Source organism: Chelonia mydas, chromosome 2 (genome assembly GCF_015237465.2).
Source record: "Chelonia mydas isolate rCheMyd1 chromosome 2, rCheMyd1.pri.v2, whole genome shotgun sequence".
Lineage (NCBI taxonomy): Eukaryota > Metazoa > Chordata > Testudines > Cheloniidae > Chelonia > Chelonia mydas.
In genome coordinates, this window is record NC_057850.1 from 137,292,641 (window position 1) to 137,319,458 (window position 26,818).

General features: G+C 39.7%; 1 protein-coding gene across 6 annotated transcripts in view; it reads right to left on the reverse strand.

The window, feature by feature from the left end:
* The window catches only part of MARCHF6 (membrane associated ring-CH-type finger 6), a 122,409-nt gene that overhangs the window by 25,588 nt on the left and 70,003 nt on the right, over positions 1-26,818 (reverse strand). For 4 of the 6 annotated variants that reach the window (XM_037893337.2, XM_037893340.2, XM_037893339.2 and 1 more), the window contains 11 exons: positions 25,133-25,201; positions 24,960-25,034; positions 23,414-23,548; positions 22,767-22,886; positions 21,311-21,411; positions 19,030-19,167; positions 7,979-8,180; positions 6,217-6,286; positions 5,574-5,669; positions 1,837-2,018; positions 168-302 (listed from right to left, as the gene is read on the reverse strand). In XM_037893337.2, coding sequence (XP_037749265.1) covers positions 168-302; positions 1,837-2,018; positions 5,574-5,669; positions 6,217-6,286; positions 7,979-8,180; positions 19,030-19,167; positions 21,311-21,411; positions 22,767-22,886; positions 23,414-23,548; positions 24,960-25,034; positions 25,133-25,201 — 1,323 coding nt within the window. The remainder of the gene's footprint in view (positions 1-167; positions 303-1,836; positions 2,019-5,573; positions 5,670-6,216; positions 6,287-7,978; positions 8,181-19,029; positions 19,168-21,310; positions 21,412-22,766; positions 22,887-23,413; positions 23,549-24,959; positions 25,035-25,132; positions 25,202-26,818) is intronic. The other 2 variants (XM_037893341.2, XM_037893338.2) reach the window with 1 other exon arrangement.

The following is a 26,818-nucleotide window of genomic DNA, read 5'->3' on the forward strand; positions in this document are numbered from 1 at the left end:
CACTACACATGCACAGAAACTGAAAAATGCTTTAATACTTAATCAAATAGGAAACCATACCTCATACTGTATTTATAAAAGCCTTTAGAGAACCTCATACTCCAGTAAAAGCAAGGAAGTATTGAAAAGTCTGAATTCAATTAAAACAAAACCAGCAATTAACTGACCTGCCATGGGTAGAATAGAGGTGTCTGATCCAAAGGAACTCTCAAAGGAGCAACAATTACCAGTTCAAACAGAAGACCAAGCAGAAGTGGAACCACACCAGCTAGTAGCACAGCTACTATCAGTGTCTTCATTATCTAAAACACAAAAAGCCGGATTTATAAATGATGCCAGATGGCTAGTTCCAGTCAAAGCTGCACCTCTCAATTTCTCAAAGTTTAAAGCCTTTGCATGTTTACTCTTAAGAGAAAAACAAAAAGGCAGAAAAAATTGATACTGAATTAGTATATATGCAAAATCAAGTTCTGTTCACTGTAAATTACAATACACACCTGTAGTTACAAAATCTGTATTTTTAATGCTTTTTAGCCCAAAAAAGTAATTAACAGGATCCTCTTTGATGTCTTCTTTTTTTTTTAAACCACATACTCATATTTGACTGTCGTAGGTATGGAAAGTACCCAATGACCAGTACTTAATCAGGAAGAATTCTTCCAGTGTTTCTCCTCCCCAACACAATTATGATCAAGATGTGAGTTTTTTGTGTTATTTACAGGTTATGCAGTATTTGTTAAATTGATTAACAGACTGAATGTAATTCTGTCCTTGAATTTTTTGCATATAATAAAAGCAAAGGCACCCTGATCTAATTAACTTTGTCAGTGCAGGATGCAGAGGACAGACCCAAGGATATAATTTAGTATTGATATTGGCAATTTCCTTTGGCAAACTAACGGAACTACAAATGAAGTGAAGAATGTGCTGATCAGGGAGACAGTTACAGCATGAAACATCTATTAAAACTGCTATTGTCTGTAAATATCTAGTAAGATGTAACCTTGAGAGGATCTTTCACAGGTTACCCCATTCCCCATGCATCTTTAAAATGTATCCATAAAGGGAAAAAATATGTTACCATTCCAGAATTATAGCAAGGTTGAGTATGGAAGTTCTATAACTAAAACCAACTGAGACCGGTGAGGGCTTGCCTTGATTATGATGAAAACTTCCCTCAGTGTCATAAAGTCACTATTAGCATAAGAACCATTATGAAAATTGTCTCATCATAATTGGAGAGGAAGTGGGTTTTTTTTTTTAAAGTATTCATCTGAACAACGCCACAAATTTGGTGATCTGAAAGAGCTTTCTGAAAATGTGCACCGTGCAGCTACACAACATATGCCTGTACAAAACAAATGGTTTCCCATAACTGACTATCATCTCCAGTCTTATTTTTGGCACTTCACGAATACTGTGAAGTCTCTAAACAGGTGAACACTTCACAATTTTCATCTGTTACTATTTACAGAATAGAAGTAAACAACTGTAACAAATATTTCTTGAGATCATGTGACACAGGTTTTCACTGGATAGTATCCTGTACTATGTTTCATTTAAATGTGAACGTAATAGTTAAATAGTTAGTACTGTGGCGCTCAAAGGACTGATTCATTAACATTCTGTTTGAATACGGTTTCCATCAGAACAGTGATTACTGTTCAGAAGTCCAGACTCAGACTGAGTAGCTTTAGGGGAAGGAGGCTGGGGATCAAAAAGGAATAAACAGTACAAGGTGAGTTTGAGAGGAGGAGGAAGCAAGTATAACTCATTAAAAAAGCAGAATATGCTGTTTGATAATACAGCAAAAGCTTTCTTCTATCAAGAACTTACCATGAGGGACCACTCTTTAACCTTCTGAAAAATCACTCTGCGACCCTGCGGCATCCATGCGACTAGAACGGTCACCGCCCGAATGGTTAGCCAGCAGACATAAAGACCACAAGCAGCTGTGTACAGTTCATGGATTTTGGCTGCTCCCGTCCAAAATGACATTAACCAACGGCCAGCAAATACTGAAAATGTAGAGATTAATAAATATACTAAGACTAAGTAGCAGGATTATTTTACCTATTAGTGAAGGATGACAACTATAGTGTAAATTTGCCTCAGTCTTAAACCCAATGTAAAATATGAGTTTTCAAAATCTTGTGCTGAGTTCACAAATATTGCAAATTTCAATTGGTTTGTTATCTCACATCCTAGACAAAAAACAAAACATCCAGTTAGATTCACGAATTTTAATTTCAAGGATAAGTTTAAAAACAAAGCTGAAATAGTAATGGTTCATTCTCAAAATTTATGGCATTCAATTCCATTTGTGGCATTCAATCTAGCACAAAACAAAAGTGTCTAGAGTGCAACAAAAATGTTTAGATACATTCTAACAGTAAGCTTGAAACTGGCTCATTTTCCATTAATACTACAATCTTGCTACAGAAGTACTCTTAGTACCATGATGGTGGGGACCATGAGAGCACCCCAAGTATTTAAAAATAGAAACAATAATGGTCTTTCTTCCGTACCAGGCTATAGGAGAAATCGCTCCATTGTCTTATTTATAGATTTCGTTTGCTTGCTGGCTTATGTTTAGGAGAGGTTGGGTGTGCTGTGTGAAGTTACTGAGAAAAAATTAAGTCAAAGATAGGAGTAGTTTGAAAGAAGTCCAGGTCCATGGTCATTATCTCACTCATGTCTCACAGGTAACAAGTTACATAATTTAGATATATTTCCTGTGAAAAATACCATCTCCAAAAACTTACTAGCCTCCCCAACTGGTTGACAATTTCAATGTTCCGGGGGGGGGAGAGCAGAGTTACTATAGGAGGGCGAGGCTGCAGAAAGGCGCTCTCTCATGTAGCTAAGGGACCATCTCATGGAAGGCATAAAATATCAAGAGAAGGACCATGAACTGGACTATTTAATTGAGAGTAAAGGCAGAAAGAAGAGTGTCAGAGGGAATGTTCACAGCAACTTCTATTGCTAAGCAGACTGGCTGTTGCATTTTGTACCAACTGGTGCTTTCTTGGTTTTGTTCCTAGTTAGCAGATGCAGCAATCAAGACTGCAAGTCACAAATGCATGGATCAGACTGGCCCTGTCTGCAACTGCTAGGACGAGGTGCAATCTCCACTTAGTGGGTCAGTAACCAGTTACAGGTTACAGTTGGATTTGTTTGCCACCCTGCCTATTTGGGCATCTAACAGCACTAAAAAGAGTTCAAAGGGTTTGCCTTCACTAGATAATTAGACCATGTTAAAAGTTGTGTTAACTCGTGTGTAATGTGATTTTGTAATCAGTATAGACAAGAACAAGTTGTGTTCAACATGTATCTTGTCATGGTTAAAAATGTGGTTTCAGTAGGATTTACCCACGATCATGTGATGTAATATTACACACTATTTGTTCCTGTCTACACAGAATGCAAAATCATGTTTAACATGTTAAGTTTACACAACTCCTCAAGGTCATATTCTAAGATGACCTAATTGTCCAGTGAAGGCAAGCCTTAAAAAGGATCTCAAGGCTGTATGCAGACTGACAATTTAAGGGTAAAGTGCATCACTTTGTGCATACCAGTACTTTATAGTATGGTAGTGTGCCAACGGCGATCACAGCACAAATGCGCTAGGCACTACACATAGAAGTATCAAGACACAGTGCCAAACCAATGTGCATACTTTGTTTTAAAATATCATGTATATTTATGACAATACGTTGTTTTAGTTACAATATACCATACACTAGCATTTACAATTTCATTTTGCTTTAGTTTAGGTTATTATAACTAATCACAGTTTCAGGGGAGTTAAGTAATGAAATGGGTTGGTGCACCAGCCTTTTACCACTAAGCAAAGTTAAAATTCTACACTGAAACACCAGGGAACTGTTTCTTTCCTCATTCTTTCTTACATCTTTTTCCCCTCACAGCAGTCATCTTGCAATTATCATTCTCTGAGAACCAGATTAGATCAATTATTTATGGTTTCCATGGGCCAGGCCAGATATGTTGTTTACAAAGCTGCATAGTGACATTTGCACACACGCAACCCACATGATGCCTCGTTGAAATGATCCCCCCTTTCTGCATAAGCCCTAAAATTTATCAACAAGAGTTTCCATCACTACCACACAAAAAAAGGAAGACTCATCCCCCACCCTTTAAAAATAACAGTTTACTAGCTTTCAGTACAATACAATTATAATGTAATAATCTGCATATAATATCAAAGTATCACAAAAGGACACAACTCAAGATCATTCATAAGATTAATTTAATCACTGAAGTGTATTGGTTTATTGGTAACTAATAAGAATACCACCAGGACTTCTGTAGCCACAGTAGCCAGAGGTTAGAATTCCCTAGCTGACAGTGTTTAAACTTCACTTATCTCACTGAAAGTACAAGTGAAACAATTAGTTACAAAGTGCTCCAATAAACACTGATAATATTCACCCCCAAACTCCTCAAAAACCAAGAGTTTATCCAATAAAAAACAGAAAAACACTAGAAATGAGTATTTGTATCTAAAGGCTTGTCTACACAAAGCAATAATGTGAACTGCGAGGGTATAATTTCTAAAATGCGCTAACGTGCATGCATGCAGCCATGCAGATCCAAGAGGTTCCCTAGTGCACTTTAACATGTACTGTTTCAAACAGCACTACATTAAAACACAGTAGGAAAAGATTAAAAAGCGATTACTATATAAGATATATTATTCATTACAATATATAAAAAAATAAAAAAAACCCTGATATTTGGACATTATATAAAACTCAAATTCTAGAAATAAGCCCTGAAAAAATGAAATTAATAAACCATGAAAAACAGAATCTTTATTGTTCTGTCAAACAATTTCAGAAGTATGCAATGAAGATGCACAGTTTATAAAGATTTGATTAATATTCTGTCCATGAAAACAGAGTCAATGTGTATCAGTACTGCAACCTCTAATATACAAACCATGTGCAGTATTAAGTCTCATTCCCTCCTTCAACACTATCAGATGAATGCTAGTCTCAATAATTCAAATCCAATCTTGACCTCAAAGTCATGAAGGTGATCTTGGTGCATGACAGATGTGGCAGTTTCCTGAAACATCTTTGGGAGACCTTACTGAATTACTTTTAAGTGTCATTGGGGTACACAGTATTAAATGAATGGTGTATATATTACTGTGAGCTGGGATTGCAAGTAACTTCTCTACGGGGAGATATGACAGATGAGAGACCTAGGGGTTCAGAGGACTATATTGAACAATGTGCCAGATAAGAATGGACTTTTTGGAACAAAAAGCGTTAAGTGGGTTTCCTGGGGAATATATAAGGGAAGATGAATGAAAATTCCCCTCCCTCAGTTATGCAAAAACCCAGCCTTTTGAAGTTATACCTTGAAGAGTGAACCATTGTCTTCTGATCACCTGTTACGTGAGGCCAAGATCAAAGGCCCAAATTGTAAAAAGGAAAGACTGAACTACTCATGGTTGTTCAGGTTTTGAATCTGAGAGAGTTATAAACTTATAACCACAGGGAAAACTCAGCTGTGGGTTTTGTAGGACTGATACCTACCAGAGTCAGAGGTTGGAGTTGAGGTGACCTCTGGTAAGCTTTTTAGTATGCATGAAGGTTCTTTTATTATTTGAATGTTTTCTGTAATGCTTTCACCTTAAGAAGAAACATGCTTGCTTAGAAAGAGCAGTGTGGTAACCTGTAATCGTAGCAATTACAATGTTCATAGCTTCTGGAGAGAAAAAAAAGCACAGACACTGGTCTTTTAGGCCGTCTGGCTTGCCAGAGATATCACACTGTAGACTAGGCAGGGAACTTTGCAACCTGGAAAGCCCCTGGTCGGGAGGGACACACACACAAGTCTCTGTCCAAGAGAGGTAAAAACTGAAGAGCTAGGAGCCAAAAGTGGGTTCCCTCAGGGGACCATGGATGGGGAATATAGGTGCAGTTGCTTTGAACTGTGACAATAAGATGCTACAGTAGTCATCCGTCTCCCTTCCACTGTATTGACATTTGGATAAAGACACCATTTTTGATTTATGAATCTGTCATTTTGAATTTAGACTATTACGTTATCAAAAAGGTTAAAAACACATTCCCAACATTTTTCTGTGATTGCACAGTTTCAATTTTAAACCAACTATTGCCATAAATGCAAGTATGGGGTGTTTGTTTTTACACAGTATCGTAGCATAACACGTACCTGGTAACGTAAGGCAGATAAGACTGGCAATCAGTAATGTTATACACATGAAAACAATCAACAGAAATATCTGAAAGACAAAATACAAAGGGAGACAGTTAACAGAAAAACTGAAAGTTGCTTAACTGATCGTTAGCAAAACATTATGTATCAAAATATGCATCCATTTAGAAATCAGTAATCTAGATAGTAAATGCAACACATAAAATTTCTATTCCAGTTATTTTAGTTCAGATAGGCGAGCAGACAGTCAAACTTGCTGACTCATTATTCAGCTCCTCAATTATTAACAGGATTCTGTTGTCCGCACAGTCTCAGATATTTGGGTGTTTCCAGCTCCATTGGAAACCCTGATTTATTCACCAACCAAACTGTATAAAAATGAGCAGAGGTACTATGGAAAAAACAGTATTTAATTATGTCATCAAAATATTGTAGTGCTAATACACAAGGCAGCAGAGCTAAAGATTCACAGACAACCTTCAGAATTTCTCACCTTTTGACCCTTTCACTTTGATACTCTAATATTCTATGCTTTGGTTTGGGCATTTCTAGGTTTTTCTTGTTTTTAAAACAAAAATAAACAAAGTTCCATCTGCTACAAATATTTGGGGGACAGGAGAAGAACACCATCCTACACAGTATTCTGAGAGGCAAGGGCTCCTGTGCCTCCTTTGAAATGCATGGGTGTCACAGTTCCAAGGTTAATTGCACCTCTGTGGTCTGCTCCAAGACACCTCTTTAGGTCACTCTTGCGAAACTCAGAAGCCCCACACAATCATATCTTCAGCTCTGCAGGAGAAAATCTCTGCTCCATACTATGGACCTGACAAGTTCTTGTACACTTGGCACCACTAAATGAGGCTGGCACAGGTTCGGTCTGCTCCAGCGGCAGCTCTGAACAGTTTAGACTCCTTCAACGCTCCCAATCCCTAACCAGCACCTGCACGAGAGGTTTACTCCCAGGGGCATAACTGACTTTTGCTTAACCTGGAATTTCAGCTACCACCAGGCTAGCTAACTTTGACGACCTGTAGATTAGTCTAGAAAGGCAAATTCATTGCATGTAAAAGTTCATATTAATAATCAAAAAGTCAAGGCAAGTAAATTAGTAAAAAATTCGACTTCTAAAATACATGCACCGCACTTCCAACGTCTAACGCTGACAAAACAATCTCATTAAATATTACCATAGGGGAAGAAAATACATTGGACAAGTAGTTGAGACACCACTTTTACAATTCCTCGGAACTAGTAGAGGTCCTTTTGATTATCTACTTGCCGCCTTTAAAATATATATATATATATATACACACACACACGCTCTTCTTCCTATCTTTAATTTTTTAAAAAACACTAGATAAACAAAGCTGAGCATTCATATCTCATCATGGATCACAATATGTATGGAATCTATAATAATTGGATGCAAGAGGGCATGAGGGGCTGGTTATATATGTTTCATACTGAAAAAAAGTTATATTAAAGTCAACTACATGAGTATAAAGTAGGAAGACATTTGCTAACAAAATAATACACAAAGTCCAAGATACTAAGTAAAGTATGGGGCCTTAATTATTTAGCTTCCAAAAATGATGCTATCATCAAATCTTCCTGAAAAGATATCCTATGTTCTTTTCTTTGTTTATATTACTGTAGTTCCTAGGAATCCTAGTGATGGACCAGGACCCCACTGTATTCTATGTTTGTACAGCACCTAGCAAAGAGATGGTCCTCTTTTTAAAGGGTTAGATCTACCTACCCTGAGTGGGAATTTTAAAGGCCTATGGTAAGGCTGGAAACCCACAGGTCCTCCTTGCTGAAGTATGGCTTGATGGGCTGCATGAAGACCTTCTCCCACAACTGGAATGGCATTGTTATTGCGAGCATGCTGGTTATTAGGTTGCTGGTTTGCATTGTTCTCATTCTCTTCCTGGTCTCCAAGTAAGTAAGAATGGAGGTCCCTGTGGCAAAAAGCATGAAATGATTGTGTAATTTCCTCTGGATTTGTTACATGAATGAAAACCTAGAGAAAGCACACCACAGAGCTATATTCATCAGCATTTGTTTAATGAACAAGGTAAAAGGACTGATCCCTGAAATATCATCAAGCAACACATAAAAAGCAGCATTTGGCAGGTTTCATTCTTTTTTCTGTAAGTGTTCTACCTGTTGTTTTTTAAATATGTTAGAACATACAAATCTTGGAAGAAAAACAATTTGGGTACAGGTTAAAAGAACCGTTGCAGCACAGCTACAATCTGAACCCACTGAGTCATTCATCTGACCATTTAAAAACAATATTGGTTACAAAAATGTCATGAACAGAAGAGGAAAACTTTGTCAAAATCTCTGCTGGTGTAAACAGGCACAGCTCCACTGATGTAAGAGTTCTCATTTTTACTGGTATTATGTTGGCTGGAGATTGTTCCTTACATGGCTGGATTAAATAGGACAACAACATATCAACTCACATTGTGAAAAGTATCTTCAGCGTAATAACTGGGGAAGAGTCAACATTGTTTTTGTAAAGGGAAATCATGCCTTACCAATCTACTAAAATTCTTTGAGGGGGGTGAAACTGGGCCTCAGTGGGTCACAACTGAGGATGCCAAATTCAGGACAAACTGCTGAAAACAGGGCAAACACAACCCAAAACTGGTGGTTATTCTTCCATAAGATATACCAAACCAGCAACAAAAGTAAACTTCTGTTTCACCAAACTGGCTAACAAGAAGCCATAAAAGCAGTTTCCTTAGGCATTCCAGTTCTTATTTCACCACCAAAAACACTGGATTTAGAGATGAGTGGTTCTCTACAACTCATCTCGTTAAATAAAAGGTTCTTCTTTCATACACCCAAGTCAATATATAACTCAGATCTTATCCAAAAATCACGCTGATGCCAGTCCTTTAGTATCTAAAATCTAAAGATTTATAAGAAAGAAAGAAAGAAAGGCGAGAGTTAAAATTGGTTAAAGGAATCAAATACATACAATAAATGCAACGTTTTTGGTTCAGGCTTGCAGCAGTGATGGAATAAACTGCTGGCTTAAGTTAAGTCTCTGGCTGCTTCCAAGTCATTGGAAGGTCCTCAGTCCATTGCTTAAAATACTTCCATTAGTAAAGGTTTATAGTCCAGAGGCCTGAGCAAGAAAGAGGCTGGAGCAGGATTGAGGCAAAATGGAGGCATTTCCAGGGCCTTTTATATCTTCTGCCATGTGGAGGGAACCCCACTGTTCTTACTGTGGAAAGTACAGTAACAAGATGGTGGTTGGAGTCACATGGACAAGTCACATGTCCATGCATTTCGCCTAGTCATTGCAGGAAGCCATTACCTATACTCCAGACAGTACATTTGCAGGACAGTCCATTCAGTGTAGATGGGTGTCTCCCATTGTCCACTGTCAGTAAAGTGTTTCTTGATGAGCCACTTAATTTGAATAGTCCCTCCAAGATATCCTGGCTAATTACCTTGTGGGCATTACTGCAGGAGCAAACATTTGCAATCCAGGTATAGAGCCAATATTCATAACTTCAAATACAAAACTGATATATGCATGCAGATAGCATAATCATATTAAGCAAATCATAACCTTTCCATAGACATCTCACATGCCACATTTTGTACAAGATTTCTTGCAACTATGTAACAGTAGTTGCAACAATGATCTCTATGGTCATATTTTAATTAGATAATGTCACAGGGGGTCAACAAGCATGTGGACAAGGGGGATCCAGTGGATAAAGTGTACTTAGATTTTCAGAAAGCCTTTGACAAGGTCCCTCACCAAAGGCTCTTAAGCAAAGTAAGCAGACATGGGATAAGAGGAAAGGTTCTCTCATGGTTTAGTAACTGGTTAAAAGACAGGAAACAAAGGGTAGGAATAAATGATCAGTTTTCAGAATGGAGAGAGTTGAATAGCTGTGTCCCCCAGGGGTCTGTACTGGGATCGGCCCTATTCAACTTATTCATAAATGATCTGGGAAAAGGGGTAAACAGTAAAGTGGCAAAATTTGCAGATGATACAAAATTTCTCAAGATAGTTAAGTCCCAGGCAGACTGCAAAGAGCTACAAAAGGATCTCACAAAACTGTGTGACTGGGCAACAAAATGGCAGATGAAATTCAATGTTGATAAATGCAAAGTAATGCACATTGGAAAACAATCCCAACTATACATATAAAATGATGGGGTCTAAATTAGCTGTTACCACTCAAGAAAGAGATCTTGGACTCATTGTGGATTGTTCTCTGAAAACATCCACTCAATGTGCAGCACCTTAGAGACTAACCAATTTATTTGAGCATAAGCTTTCGTGAGCTACAGCTCACTTCATCGCATGCATACTGTGGAAAGTGTAGAAGATCTTTTTATACACACAAAGCATGAAAAAATACCTCCCCCCACCTCACTCTCCTGCTGGTAATAGCTTATCTAAAGCGATCACTCTCCTTACAATGTGTATGATAATCAAGGTGGGCCATTTCCAGCACAAATCCAGGGTTTAACAAGAACGTCTGGGGGGGCGGTGGGGGGTAGGAAAAAACAAGGGGAGACAGGCTACCTTGCATAATGACTTAGCCACTCCCAGTCTCTATTCAAGCCTAAGTTAATTGTATCCAATTTGCAAATGAATTCCAATTCAACAGTCTCTCGCTGGAGTCTGGATTTGAAGTTTTTTCGTTGTAATATCGCAACTTTCACGTCTGTAATCGCGTGACCAGAGAGACTGAAGTGTTCTCCGACTGGTTTATGAATGTTATAATTCTTGACATCTGATTTGTGTCCATTTATTCTTTTATGTAGAGACTGTCCAGTTTGACCAATGTACATGGCAGAGGGGCATTGCTGGCACATGATGGCATATATCACATTGGTAGATGTGCAGGCGAACGAGCCTCTGATAGTGTGGCTGATGTTATTAGGCCCTGTGATGGTGTCCCCTGAATAGATATGTGGGCACAGTTGGCAATGGGCTTTGTTGCAAGGATAGGTTCCTGGGTTAGTGGTTCTGTTGTGTGGTATGTGGTTGCTGGTGAGTATTTGCTTCAGGTTGGGGGGCTGTCTGTAGACAAGGACTGGCCTGTCTCCCAAGATTTGTGAGAGTGTCGGGTCATCCTTCAGGATAGGTTGTAGATCCTTAATAATGCGTTGGAGGGGTTTTAGTTGGGGGCTGAAGGTGACGGCTAGTGGTGTTCTGTTATTTTCTTTGTTAGGCCTGTCCTGTAGTAGGTGACTTCTGGGAACTCTTCTGGCTCTATCAATCTGTTTCTTCACCTCCGCAGGTGGGTACTGTAGTTGTAAGAATGCTTGATAGAGATCTTGTAGGTGTTTGTCTGAGGGGTTGGAGCAAATGCGGTTGTATCGCAGAGCTTGGCTGTAGACAATGGATCGTGTGGTGTGGTCAGGGTGAAAGCTGGAGGCATGTAGGTAGGAATAGCGGTCAGTAGGTTTCCGGTATAGGGTGGCGTTTATGTGACCATCATTTATTAGCACTGTAGTGTCCAGGAAGTGGATCTCTTGTGTGGACTGGACCAGGCTGAGGTTGATGGTGGGATGGAAATTGTTGAAATCATGGTGGAATTCCTCAAGGGCTTCTTTTCCATGGGTCCAGATGATGAAGATGTCATCAATATAGCGCAAGTAGAGTAGGGGCGTTAGGGGACAAGAACTGAGGAAGCGTTGTTCTAAGTCAGCCATAAAAATGTTGGCATACTGTGGGGCCATGCAGGTACCCATAGCAGTGCCGCTGATTTGAAGGTATACATTGTCCCCAAACGTAAAATAATTATGGGTAAGGACAAAGTTACAAAGTTCGGCCACCAGGTTAGCCGTGACATTATCGGGGATAGTGTTCTTGACGGCTTGTAGTCCATCTTGGTGTGCAATGTTGGTGTAGAGGGCTTCTACATCCATAGTGGCCAGGATGGTGTTATCAGGAAGATCACCGATGGATTGTAGTTTCCTCAGGAAGTCAGTGGTGTCTCGAAGGTAGCTGGGAGTGCTGGTAGCGTAGGGCCTGAGGAGGGAGTCTACATTGCCAGACAATCCTGCTGTCAGGGTGCCAATGCCTGAGATGATGGGGCGCCCAGGATTTCCAGGTTTATGGATCTTGGGTAGTAGACAGAATATCCCAGGTCGGGGTTCCAGGGGTGTGTCTGTGCGGATTTGATCTTCTGCTTTTTCAGGGAGTTTCTTGAGCAAATGCTGTAGTTTCTTTTGGTAACTCTCAGTGGGATCAGAGGGTAATGGCTTGTAGAAAGTTGTGTTGGAGAGCTGCTGAGCAGCCTCTTGTTCATATTCCGACCTATTCATGATGACAACAGCACCTCCTTTGTTAGCCTTTTTGATTATGATGTCAGAGTTGTTTCTGAGGCTGTGGATGGCATTGTGTTCCGCACGGCTGAGGTTATGGGGCAAGTTGGAGAACACTTCAATCTCTCTGGTCACGCGATTACAGACATGAAAGTTGCGATACTACAACAAAAAAAACTTCAAATCCAGACTCCAGCGAGAGACTGCTGAATTGGAATTCATTTGCAAATTGGATACAATTAACTTAGGCTTGAATAGAGACTGGGAGTGGCTAAGTCATTATGCAAGGTAACCTATTTCCCCTTGTTTTTTCCTACACCCCCGCCCCCCCCCCGGCCGTTCTTGTTAAACCCTGGATTTGTGCTGGAAATGGCCCACCTTGATTATCATACACATTGTAAGGAGAGTGGTCACTTTAGATAAGCTATTACCAGCAGGAGAGTGAGATGGGGGGAGGTATTTTTTCATGCTTTGTGTGTATAAAAAGATCTTCTACACTTTCCACAGTATGCATGCGATGAAGTGAGCTGTAGCTCACGAAAGCTTATGCTCAAATAAATTGGTTAGTCTCTAAGGTGCCACAAGTACTCCCTTTCTTTTTGCGAATACAGACTAACACGGCTGTTACTCTGAAACCTGTCAATGTGCAGCGGCAGTCAAAAAAGAAAACAGAACGTTGGGAATCGTTAAGAAAGGGATATATAATAAGACAGAAAATATCATATTGCCCCTATATAAATCCATGGTACCACCCACATCTTAAATACTGTATGCAGATGTGGTCACCCCATCTCAAAAAAGATATATTGGAAAAGGTTCAGGAAAGGCCAACAAAAATTATTAGGGGTATGGAACAGCTTCTGTATGAGGAGACATTAATAAAATTGGGACTCTTCAGCTTGAAAAAGAGACAACTAAGGGGGGATATGATAGAGGTCTATAAAATCCTGACTGGTGTGGAGAAAGTAAATAAGGAAGTATTATTTACTCCTTCTCATAACACAAGAACTAGGGGTCACCAAATGAAATTAATAGGCAGCAGGTTTAAAACAATCAAAAGGAAGTATTTTTTCAAATAATGCACAGTCAGTCCGTGGAACTCTTTGCCAGAGGATATTGTGAAGGCCAAGACTATAACCGGGGTCAAAAAAGAACTAGGTAAGTTCATGGAGGATAAGTCCATCAATGGCTATTAGCCAGGATAGGCAGGGATGATGTCTCTAACCTCTGTTTGCCAGGGTCACCTGGCATTGGCCACTGTCGGAAGACAGGATACTGGGCTAGATGGACCTTTGGTCTGACCCAGTATGGCTGTTCTTGTTCTTAACCTTTGAACAGCAGTTTAGAATTTGTGAACAAAAGAAGTCACAGGTTCTAAAATGTTTTCCCTACAGGTATACATTTTCTTTTCTCCCTAATAAGTCTCAATGTTTAAAAAAAAAATCTACAAAACCCCTAAAAATTGTCCTCGCAGCAGTCTGAGAGCATCAGTACCCAGTACCAGTGAACTTGAGTAGAGAGGGGCACCATCTCTGATATGCAATGTTATTAACTGGCAGGACTTTATGGGGGTCTGGTAAAATCAAATACCTATTACGTATGCTCAGAAGCAATTTTTCATTCCCCACCCCCAAATCTAGCAAGAACTCCTCCTCAAAGGTCTACTTACATAAAGCTCCAAACTTCAGACAATTCCTCCATCAGAATGTAGATTTAAAAATGGTAATTAAGTTTTTTTCACCCTTGCTTAATTAAAAAATGGCTGAAGGAATGTTTATTCGAGCCATCTCTACTGGTAACTGCAACAGCTGAAGATGTGTAATAGTTCCCATTGTTATCCCCCCAACTTGGTTCTCATCTCCACCTCCCTCCGTCACCTACTTTCCATTGGTATTCATCTTTGGGGATGAGTTATCCATGTTTTGACTGTATCTGAAGGTCAATTTTTCTATTAAGTTGGAGCTAAATATCTCATTTGTTTTTCAGGCATGAAAAGCTGAAAAGATTATTGCAAAGAGGAAGAAAGGATCTCAGTCTCCATCCCAATCTCAAACCTCCCTAAGAATAATTCAGTCAAGAAAAAAACCTTCAAACTTGAAATATTATTAATGAGCAGTACAGGATTTGGGGAGTGCAAGTACACTTGTTTAAGTCAAATTATGAAACAGTCAAAAACTACTAAAACAGAACAGTACCTTACCCTACAGTAACTGTGGTTCTTTGAGATGTTGTAGTCAGTATGGATTCTTAGGTGCACATGCATCATGTGTGCAAGCCCAGAATCTTTCGAATAGCAGAGTCCAGTGAGGTCACACATGTGCCCTGAGCCTCCTTGAGCTTCTGTGTGAAGGCATAAAAAGGGGGAGTGGCAGCAATCCCAACTCAGTCCCCTTGCAATTCAAAGCCCATGAGTGACTGCTGAGGACTTGGAAAAGTGGGGATGAAGAGTAGGTCATGGGATCCACAGACTATAACAATTCAAACAACCACAATTATAGTAGAGTTAGTAACCACTCCTTCTTTGAGCGTTAGTCACTGCAGGTGACTGGCAAACAATATTGACTCAGGACGGTGGGAATGAGGAGTATCAGTTGCATCTTCAAAATGAAACAGCTTGGCTCTTGAGGCAGCCAACTGTGGCCACAAATAGAAGAAAATCCTCTATCGTCCCCACAGCTATGAACATAATATCATAGAACTCTAGGTTTGCCCAGAGTGCAGTTTCTTCTCCCCTCATGTGGAATGAGGTCTTGGGATGAACACAGGTTGGTTTAAATGGAACTTGGAAATCATCTTGGGAATTTGTCATGAGGTTTTAGTATCACCGTGTCTTTATGGAACCAAAAGTACAGCTGTTCCACCATGACTGTCTGAAGTTCGTTCACTCTCTGGGCCGAGGTCATCGCTACCAAAATCACCATTCTGAGAGTAAGCTGGTGAATGGAGAACTCCACAAGCTTTAGAAGGATGATGTTGCGGTCCCATACTAGAGCAGGTCCTCTGACCAGTGAGTAAGCATGCATTAGGCCCTTGACATATTTGGATACCATTGGGATGAGAGAAGACTGAGTCCAAAGGTATCAGTCCATGATATGCAGAGACTTCCACTACATTAACTTTGACTGAGCTAAATGAACGTCCAGAATGTTTTAACTGCAGCAAGTAGCCCAGAATCTTCAGTATCAGGGCCTGCAATGGGTTTAGCCACTCTGGGTTGGAGGAATAAGTCTCTCTTGCACAGTATTCTGCTCTACGTCAGGATTTCCTAATTTTCTATGGCACTCATCCAGTCAATATCCAGGTTATAAGGTGCTGCGACTTCAGGTCTGGATGGAATCCTTGACAGTTTGACCATATGGGGTCTGCCGGATCAGGCCTTCCTTGTCTTGTTATGATTCAATTAAATTTCGACTCAATTGTGTATCGATCACTAGTGGAAGAAAAACACTTCTTTGGTCTGTACTAGTATCATCTCAGGGTATGTCTATGCAGCAGCTAGAGACTTGTGGCTGTCCCATGCCACATGGTTTGAGCTGTGGGGCATTTTTTGTAACAGGCTCTTGGGAAAAGATCCCTGAAATAAGGAAGGGGGCAAGGCAGGAGACAAGGAAAGGAACTGGATGGGGTAGCCATAGGCAATGATGATGAGCATTAATTCTTCATCTAATCTCTGACCACAACTGATGGAAGGAGGGAAAAGCGATTTCTGAAAGTTGGCTGCAGTATGGACTTGACACAACAGAGCTCTGAATACTCCTGTCAAACCTGCTGACTCTGAGAGGGGGCTTGGTGTACAATGGAGGATGACAACAGGCGCCTACTGGTGTAACGGGGTTCTTTCTCGGCAAATATTCTGGCTGACAATTGTGGGAATAAGACTGTGTTCTTTGTCTTTGTGGGAGCTGATCCCAGAAGGGCTTGCAGTATAGCGTGGGGTAGTACATCCCTAGAGATCTCAGAATTGCCTTCAAATCTTTGACAGAAAGGAGTGCTTGATAAGTCCAACTGCTAAAGAGCTTCATGCCCTGAAGGGTAGGTCCTCTCGCATAACCTGGACTTCTTTTGGAATCCCAGACATTTATAACCAGGAGGCGCAGGGCATTTGGACTACTGTAGCTATGAATCAAGTGGTCATATCTGACTCATCCACTGTGGCTTGCAGCAATGTTCTTATTACTACTTGCCCCTTCCTTGATAGGATGGTCTCAGCTCTTCCTTACAATCTTGAAGGAGCCTCAATAGGAATGGGGTCACCCTCGCCCACATCAGAAAACTATTTTGCCAACAGGGCCAGTAGCTTCCTGTGAGGAACTGGAGGGAGGCCTGATGAGTAAGCCTTTTGGCCAAAGTAGTTCCGTTTCCTGGGAGTGAGGGGGGTGTCCTTATCTGTGGTGGATCTAGTCTTTTCCTGGACCGCAGACACCACAAGCGACTCTGGCGTCTGATGCTTAGAAGAAAGTTCAAAGCCTTTGGATGGAACTTGATAACACTTTTATACTCAGTCTGAAGAAGGGGAAAGCAAGGCTGAGGTGTGCCACAATCCTTTTGTTGGGTCCAATATACAATGTTTAGCACAATCCCAGTTGGGACTGAGGATATTGAACAGAGAACAAACCTAAGATCATGGTCGTCTCAAAGTCCAAGATTTCAGCAAGCTATCCTCAAGAGCAGGTCTGGAAGGCCCTAAAGTTATTGATAGTTGGTGTTGGGTCGAGGCAACAGCCTCATCTGGAAAAGAGGAGGATTAGGTGGGGAGGGCAATTGGAGTGTTTCCTGAGCCATTACCTCACAAGGACACTTCTCCGGTCCTGTGACAGGGATCTGGTTATTGATGCCAGATGATGAGTGAGACCTTCTTTCCCCAGACACATATGATAGGGCTCCACTCTGGGAAGGTGGGCCCAAACAGGGCCATAAAAATAAATTGTACAATTATTGCCAGGATGTGATTGGCCTGTCCACTGTCAGCTGTGCGTCAGTGCCTGATACGGGGCACTTCCAGAGCTCCCCTTAATGTACTGTTCTGGTCCGGTCCCATGCTTGAAGTCAGGGAGGAGTGGCTTGGACATGGCAAGGAGAAATACATCTCCAGGAACAGCAGTGCCATTAGATGTGGGACCAGTGCCGATTCTGCTGGTGCCAAAACAAGCAGCAAAGGCAGTTCCTCGAAGGCGTTTTGATATTGGGAAAGGCTCATTGTTGACGTCAGCATCTCCTGAGTCTTTCACATCCCTCAACGCTAAGGAAGGTTTGGAAGACCTGCCTTTGGAGGAATGCTATGGGTCCTTCTCATGGAATGAGCTTGCTGCATGCTGTGAGCTGTGCTTATGCATGGTGAGGGTATGGTGCTTGGCATCCAAAGTGGGTGCCAGGTCTCTTTGCCCCAGAGCTGGTACTGATGCACACGGCACTGAACGATCATGGCGCCAGTTCCAGTGGTCTTGGTCCCTTTTTAGATTTCTGCCTACTAGAACCAGAGGCATGGTGTCTGGTTACCAGAACGCTTACCGTAGATAGCCTCCTTGTCTCCAGCTTGGAGGATGTCTCTTCTCCAAGATCATATAAGACCTTTAAAGACTGAAATTAAGTCTCTTGAAACAAACACACATCTCTCAGTTTTCAGATGTGCGACAAGAAATGGCAGATGAAGCACTTGTTGGGTGATGTGCTCTTCCAAGGCAGACAAAACACCTGCTGAGACCACTGATTAAGAACATATAACTGTTGCACAATGAACAAGATTTAAACCCTATGGGTTTACAATAGGCCATACTGGCAGTCGGTGTGAAGTGCCTCGCCCTTCTGTATGGAGAGGCTGTGTAGCAGAGTCTCTTCGTACTTTTTTCTGTACACGAGCAATGAAAGAGAAGAAGTGAAACAGTATTTCTTCACAAAAGGGTTGAGATTGAAGATCAAAAAACCTATAGCCCATAGGACACTGTCCAAGTTTCATCTCTGTCACGGGTGGTAAGAGAGAACTATGGGAGGGTCACAGCCACTCCAACTTTTATGCCCTCACACAGGAGGGTTTTCAGGAGTGGATTTATTTATATTTTTTGCATGGATTTAATGGCACCAGAGATGTACATGTTAATTTTGCTCATATTTTCCAAAGAATCTGTGGAAGAAGAAAGTAACAAAAATTTCATTCTGAAAAGATAAACATAATGGAAAGCAAAATATAGAAACAGGGACAACAGAAATTGCTATTCAGACTCAGCTATACCATTTTTTGCCAAGCGAAAGTTGTATTAGTGCAGCAAATATAATTAATTTGCAAAGGCATATTCTGAAGTTGCAGTGCATATTCAAGGATTCGCTGTACAATAATTTGTTCTATACAAATGTTCATGTATCTCTGCTATGCACACATTTATGTATCAAGTAATTCATAACGCTCCAGTTACGGTATCTAGCCAAAGAATAAATTTCTTCCACATTAAAAAGGCTAAAGTGACACAAGCCACATAACTGATATTGGCTGTTTACACTTACAGCAAGTACCCAGCTGTAACAGTCCATGCTCGTACAAGACCTTTCAACCACTGTCTCGTGTGCCCTTGTTCAAGCAGAGCTGGCAGCACCACCTGAAGCAAAAGCAGCTCCAGAGAAAGTTCACTCACTGGAGCATCACTAGAAACAATGGGAAAGAACAAGAAGGCAAACACGTAAGGACTATTCTCTAACATTTTATGAATTTCCTACAAACATTTTAACAAACCAAGACTATTATAACCAAATATCTGACCAAACTAACAGTAAAGGCTAAGCAGGATTCCATCACAGGCAATTCTTAGACTTTAATAGCCAAGATTTTTTTTTTGCATATGTTTCTGAGCACTGGGGAAGAATTTAGTAGTGTTTAGGAATTTAATGTGAACAGAGAGCTTTATGAAAAGTCTTTAGGAAAGCTATCTTCCGTTATCTGAAAAGGCGAGGTTTAGATTTTGACTTGTTCCTTTTATAAGTTAAGAGCAGTATCACTGAAGCCAAATTATTGTTTTACTTGAGAAACAGAGGAAAAATTTTGCATTGATATTTACAATAAAGATCCAACCATGGACATTCTTTCATTCCTGAAGTATTCCTAAAAACAGTGTAAAAACAACAAAAAAAAATAGGGCTGTCAAGCGCTTAAAAAAATTAACCGCGCTTTAAAATTAATCGCGATTAATCGCGCTGTTAAACAATAATAGAATACCATTTATTTAAATATTTGTGGATGTTTACTACGTTTTCAAATATATTGATTTCAAATACATCACAGAATACCAAGTGTACAATGCTCACTTTATATTTATTTTTATAACAAATATTTGCACCATAAAAAACAAACAGTATTTTTCAATTGACCTAATATAAGTACTGCAGTGCAATCTCTTTATCATGAAAGTTGAACTTACAAATGTAGAATTATGTACAAAAAACCCCTGCATTCAAAAATAAAACAATGTAAAACTTTAGCGCCTGCAAGTCCACTCAGTCCTACTTCTTGTTCAGCCAATGAAATATATGGCAGAATGTGGGTAAAACAGAACCGGAGACATACAATTCTCCCCCAAGGAGTTCAGTCACAAATGTAATTAACACTTTTTTTTTTTTTTAAACAAACATTATTAGCATGGAAGCTGTCCTCTGGAATGGTGGCTGAAGCATGAAGGGACATACGAACGTTTAGCATATCTGGAATGTAAATACCTTGCAATGCTGGATACAAAAGTGCCATGCAAAAGCCTGTTCTCACTTTCAGGTGACCTTATAAATAAGAAGCAGGCTCCATTATCTCCCGTAAATGTAAACAAACTTGTTTGTCTTAGCGATTGGCTGAACAAGAAGTAGGACTGAATGGACTTGCAGGCTCTAAAGTTTTACATAACTGCATTCAAAAACAAAACAATGTAACAAAAAAAAAATCTACATTTGCAAATTACACTTTCAGGATTAAAAGATTGCATTACAGTACTTGTATGAGCTGAACTGAAAAATACGATTTCTTTTGTTTATCATTTTTACAGTGCAAATATTTGTAATAAAAATAATATAAAATGAGCAGTGTACACTTTGTATTCTGTGTTGTAATAGAAATCAATATATTTGAAAATGAAGAAAAACTTCAAAAAATATTTAATAAATTTTAATTGGTATTCTATTGTTTAACAGTGTGATTAATTTGTGAGTTAACTGCAATTTATCGACAGCCCTAACACACACCGCCCACAGCATAATGATAACCTATGGGGTAAAATTAATAATTTGTTCAACTTCTACATGCCTGAATCACTGTGGAAAATCAATGCATAAAAAGGCAAACTTTTTATTTGTCAAAAATGTACTATTGTACTTGGCATACTCTGACATTTAACTTTGCTAGAGCCGATTAAAATTTGTGTTATGTTGTTCATTTTCAACAAAGATACTAAATGCAATGTCAAAGTAATGGTGAAAGTGGTACAATTATGCCATGTCTACACTAGCACTTATGTTGGCAAAACTTTTATCGCTCAGGGGTGTGAAAAAACCCTGAGAGATATAAGTTTTGCCAGCATAAGCGCTCTCCAGCCGACGCAGCTACTGCCACTCGTTGAGCTGTTTTATTATGTCAATGGGCATAACACGCTGCTACACGAACCCTCTTATAGAGGCACAGTTGTATTAGTACAGCTGTGCTGCTGTAAACTTGTAAGTGTAGACATGGCCTTAGAGAGGTACACAATGAGGATTCTGTCTAATCACAGGGAGACCAAAAACATCTTTCAGAATGAAAATAAAAACTTACCTGTAGAGCATGACATTATATGGAAGAAAATTAGGCAACAGATACTTAATAATACGTATAGGAAGCCAAAGCATGAGCAGGACAATTGACCCAAAGACGATCTGCAACAAGAAAATTACAAATGCATATTGTATCTACAAAACTCAGGAGGCCTTATTTTTATATGGATGGGTCAATGAAGATGTATACCATCTCCAAAGGTTTTGAATGAAAAAATTGTATGAACAAAGGTTCATGATTAAATTAAAACCTGTTCCTCTCAAATTTTGGTAGTCTATGTTCCATAAAAGGAAATAAATGTGTAAACTAGAAATGAAAGTTGTTTAATCTCTGAATATATAAGCTGTAACTGACCATCATTCATGGGGCCCAAGGTTCCACTGTGAGTCTGATGAAGGTTCTGAAATCATTACAATTCATGCCTTCAGAGAATGATAATTAGCCAAGCGCTTCATTTCTTGATTCACAAGGCAAAAACCAACTCCATTACATTCTGCTAACCCATGCATTTGAGACCTTTAAAAAGAACTATATGTTGGATTAAGTTTGGGTCATTTTACGTGGCACATACATCCCTGATGCAGCCAAAACAGTGTGGTTATAAGATGACAAAAGGGAAATACATCCTGCTATTTTCTAGAGTCCTGAGCATGACTGACCAGCACTCCTCTCTTTAGCTTTAAGTGAGCAGGAGATGGCAGGGAGAAGGTCTTAGCCTCAGAGCGTATGCTACGCACCACTAGGGTGATCCAACAAGGTACAGAGAATGTTGATGTGTTAACAGTATATCAACATCACAGTATCCCATACAGCAGTCTGTTTCAAAGGTATGCAGTCTTCAGGGCCTGTATTTGCAAAACCTGTGCCAAAGCAGGCCATCTGAGATTTTGCCTTAAAGGCCTTCCAGACAGACATCAGGGTGAACATCTGGAAAATGCTTGGGGAGGCCAGGAAAGACTGTAGATGTTTCCCCAGGACTTCAACAGCCTGCAGCTACATCCCGTAGTAGATACCACTGCCCAGGCTGTCATGGTCCACCCCAAGACAGACCAGAAACATGAATGAGACCTATCTCTACTGATCTGGTTGAACTGGGACCCAGAATGTTTGTTGCAATAAATGGCTTAGACCAGCACCGTGACCTCAAGGGATCTCCTCCACCATCCATAGTAATAAAGTAACTGTTGGCTAGTGATACAAGCAGTCGTGGTTTTTTCACAAGGGGAAGATTTGTGATTGTCTGTGCTAGACCCAAAAATTTTAAAACTTTTACAACTAACACCTCTGAAGAAGTAAACTTCAGTTTTATTTTAGTAACTAAAGAATGAACACACATCAAAAAAGAAAGTTAAACATGCTAATATGCAAAACATCAAAGAGGCTAGCACTGTATTTGCAACAACAAGAAAGAAATGAATATAAATTATTCAAGGACAAATCTGAAAAAAGTCCTTACCACTGATAAAATAAACCTCCTGAGATGTCTATAGATTGGCAAGTGAATCATTTCCTGAACTGGATTAAAATCCGGATCATTCAAATTCCTCAGAAACCATAGGACACCAGGTCTCAGTACCTGAAACAGGTATTTAGATTTGTGTTTTAAAAGACAAAAATGCAAGCAACGTAAGAATTAGCAGCATGTTGTCTAATTAACAGAGTTAGATTTCTGTTGGAAAAAAGGTGTTAGAAGCAACTAGGCTGTGAGATATAAATATGAAGAACTTTTCAATACAAGAGTCAACAATGAGAGGTACAGGACACTGCAGAGCATTACTTCTAGGCCACAGTGGAAACATTTTAACTAAAAATCTTTACTTTCAAATACATTTCAGTTTACAGATACTAAGAAGTATTTAAACAAAAGCAGCATCCATATTAAAAACTCCCTTGCATGCAATCGGCTAGCATCCTAAGGGTGTTCCCATATTCACTTGTAGCCAGCATGATTGTTCAATTTTTAAGGCAGAAAAATTTTGAAGTCTAATATGTATTAAAAGCATCATAACAGAAACACACAGGTAGGGAAGAGCTAATGAACTCTTCAGTACATGAAGTTGTTCAAATATATTTTATAATCCCCTCACCTGAATAAGAACTTACCTCTCTCAGTAAGAGAATGAAAGATGCAAAGTAAAAGACGTAAACCATTCCCACTAACCAGTGTAGGAACATTGTGGTACCAGGGGCAGACTGAAAGCTCAACTCTCTGTCTTTCAAAGTAGCATCAAACATTTCCTATACAAAAAAGTACATAGGATCAACAGTGTTTACCAAATACTCTTTATTGGTTACCCATTTAATTTACCCCAATTTGTATCTAGCAAATAGGGTTAAATTGGATTATATATTACATTTAAATAATCTCAACCTGTTGCAAAACTATAAATATTTAGAGGAGCATTCAATAAAACAAAAACGTCTATTTAAGTCATAAGTTCCTTCTGCCACTGAAAACTACACAGTTCTTACAACATACTTATAGCACTGATGCGGGAGATGGCAAATAGTGACAAATTTCTCTGCTCCACATAGTTTTAAGAATGGGAAGGAAACTAAAACAAGGAAAACACTAACATTTAATATGTAACATTACAAAGCATATTAGCATGAGCATATCAGCTCATACTAAACTGTACTGTACATTTATTCTCATTAGAAATAGGGTATCTTATTAATGCAGAGAGCAAAAATGGTTGCTTTTTCCCATATAAGCATTTAATAGTAATCTACTATATTAGCTTTTGGGGAAGTGACATTTTAAAAGTTATGATAATTTCCCCTTCCTTTCCCCCGCACTCCCTAGACCAAGGGTCCTCAACCTTTTTCTTTGTGAGTCTCCCTCCCCCCAACATGCTATAAAAAGTCCACCTGTGCCACAAAAACTGGTTTTCTGCATATCCAGTACATTAAAAGCCACTGGCATTCAGGGGTAGCACGCAGGGCAGTTGCCCAGGGCTTCATGGCACTGGAAGACCCATGAAGCTAAGCTGCTCAGGCTTTGGCTTCAGCCCCAGGTGATGGGGCTCAAGCTTTGGCTTTTTGCCCTGGGCCCCAGCAAGTCTAATGCCGGCCCCTCTCTACTTTATTTTGGTGGACCCCCTGAAACCTGCTTGTGGGCCCCCAGGGGGTCACGGATCCCTGGTTGAGAACCACTGCGCTGGACTACAATAAAAATAGTGTCTCTCATATGGCATTCAATACACAGAAGGAAAAATTCATAGCAATGCCATAAGATGAACCATGCATGAATTTCCCCATAATAGCCAAATAAAAAAAAACCTCAGTCACGGAGTTGCCGGTAAGACATTTAGCATACCAGAGAAGTTAGTTACAAAGCACTGTGAAAAGTAACTGTTCCAAAAAGTGTAATGATGGGGTTTTTTTTTTGCTCTGTTTTAAACATAGATTGTAGACTTTAATTGCCTTAAATACAGGAACATGGACTTTGTATTGCACCACGCCTTAGGACAAACTACCTTTGATCTCTGAAACAATGAAAGTATAAACAAAAAAAAAGTGAAGAGATGCATTTTCTGCAAGTCCAGTTTATATCAATTTTTTTTTTCTCCAGGGCAAAAGAACTTTCCCCTCAGAAAACAACAACAGTGTAAGACTTGGCCTACATTCCAATAATTTTTGTTCTTACCAAGGAGCATATATCCAGCCACCAGCCACAGATAAGGGGGAACACACCAATTTCTACAACCACTAATAAGGAAACCTTCAGGGAAAAGGAAAAAAAAATTACTCAGTAACTAGGAATAAATCACTAATGAAATTACAGTTGAATATCTTTTGCTTTCAGAAGACTATAATTACCTTAACAACAATATAGCAGACTCCCAATAAGCGACGTGATCTCTGGAATTTTACAAGCGCTGCCAAACCCTACATACTCTGGTCAAGGAAATATACTAAATGAAATGTTGTAACAGGACCAGAAGAGTTATGATACAATTCATATGAGCAACTGTGCAATCTAGCTTTTATAGCAGGAAATTCTGGAAGAGTCAAGCACTAATGTGAAAGTGTGAATACTATTGTTGGGGTTCTAATCTTTCAAAAGTGACAATGATTTTGGGTGCCTAATTTGAAACACCTTAAAAGGACCTGCTTGTCAAAGTGCTAAGCACCCATCCTCTGAAAATCAAGCCCTCTTTCAAAGGCATCTGAAGTTGGGGACTGAAAATTGAGATGCCAGAAATCACTTTAGAAAAAATTTATGCAGGAATATTTACCAAGAGTTTAACAGTGCAGTTACAACTCTAGAGGTCTAATGTAATATGCATTTTAATGGGGTCTGAGAGAAATCCTCATCTCTTCACAGCAAAGCTAGAGTGTGTGTGTGTGTTTGTTATTTTTTGGAAAATTTAGTCCCAGCATTTTAGAAGTATTTAGGTGTTGTGGTGCTCAGGATTGCAATGCTTAAGTGATTTAGGAGCCTAAATCTAATTTTTTAAAGAGATTTAGACACTTAGGAGCTTAAATTCTATTGACTGTCAAAAATGAGATTTAGACTCCTAAATCATTTACATGTTGCAACCCTAAGCACAATGTCTAAATATCTTTAAATTCCTGGATCACAGTCTCCTTTTAGTAGGCCAGAGGATCTCAAGAGAGACATGGCATCAAATATTTTACTATGTTTGTACAGTGCCTATCACAACAAGGCCCAACCTGACTGTGGCCTTTAAGTGCAACTGAAATATAAAGTGTTAAATAGCGAATAAATTTACTCCTTCAAACAGAAATCAATTTAATCTTTTTAAAGCATACACAGTTTTGTCTGTGACCAAGTCTCCTCAGACTTTCAAAACTTTAAGATAGTGGTAACAGTCACTTCAATCTCTCCAGCGCAGCACAGTGAATTGCTGCCCAAGAGCAATCCAAGTTGCACAAAGCTCAGAATGCTACTGGCCTAGTGCAGAAACCAAGGAAGACATACTAAGGGTATGTCTATACTGCAGTCAGGAGGTTTGACTGCAGCAAAGCTACCTCAAACAATAATAGCAGTGTGGTTATGGCAGCATGGATAACAGCACAGACTAGCCCTCCAAGTATGTACCCAAAGGGTCAGATGGGCTTGTATTCTGGTGGCTAGCTCACGAGACCGTATTCACACTACTATTTCTAGCATGCTAGTTCAAGCAGAGGTAGCACGTCTGAATACCCACACTGGCTAAACATACCCTGAGAAGCTGCCTGAAACAGGAGAACTGATGTAGATGAGCTTCCCACCCCACGTGGCACAAATCCTAGTTATTATTCTGTATGCCTATTTCTATCTCTGCTGCAGCTGTGTAGCCCACAAGAAGCCTACGTGTGGAGAGAAATGGATGGCTCCATACCTGTCTATTAGGCTAGATCACAAAAATTATAATTGCAAGCCTTACCAGATCACAGGGGCACTCTTACCCTCCCAATCATGACTTCATTTCCGCAAAGCTTTTAAGCACGTTTCTCAAGTTCAACGTTGAGTGCAGTCCCTAAAACTACTGAAAATTC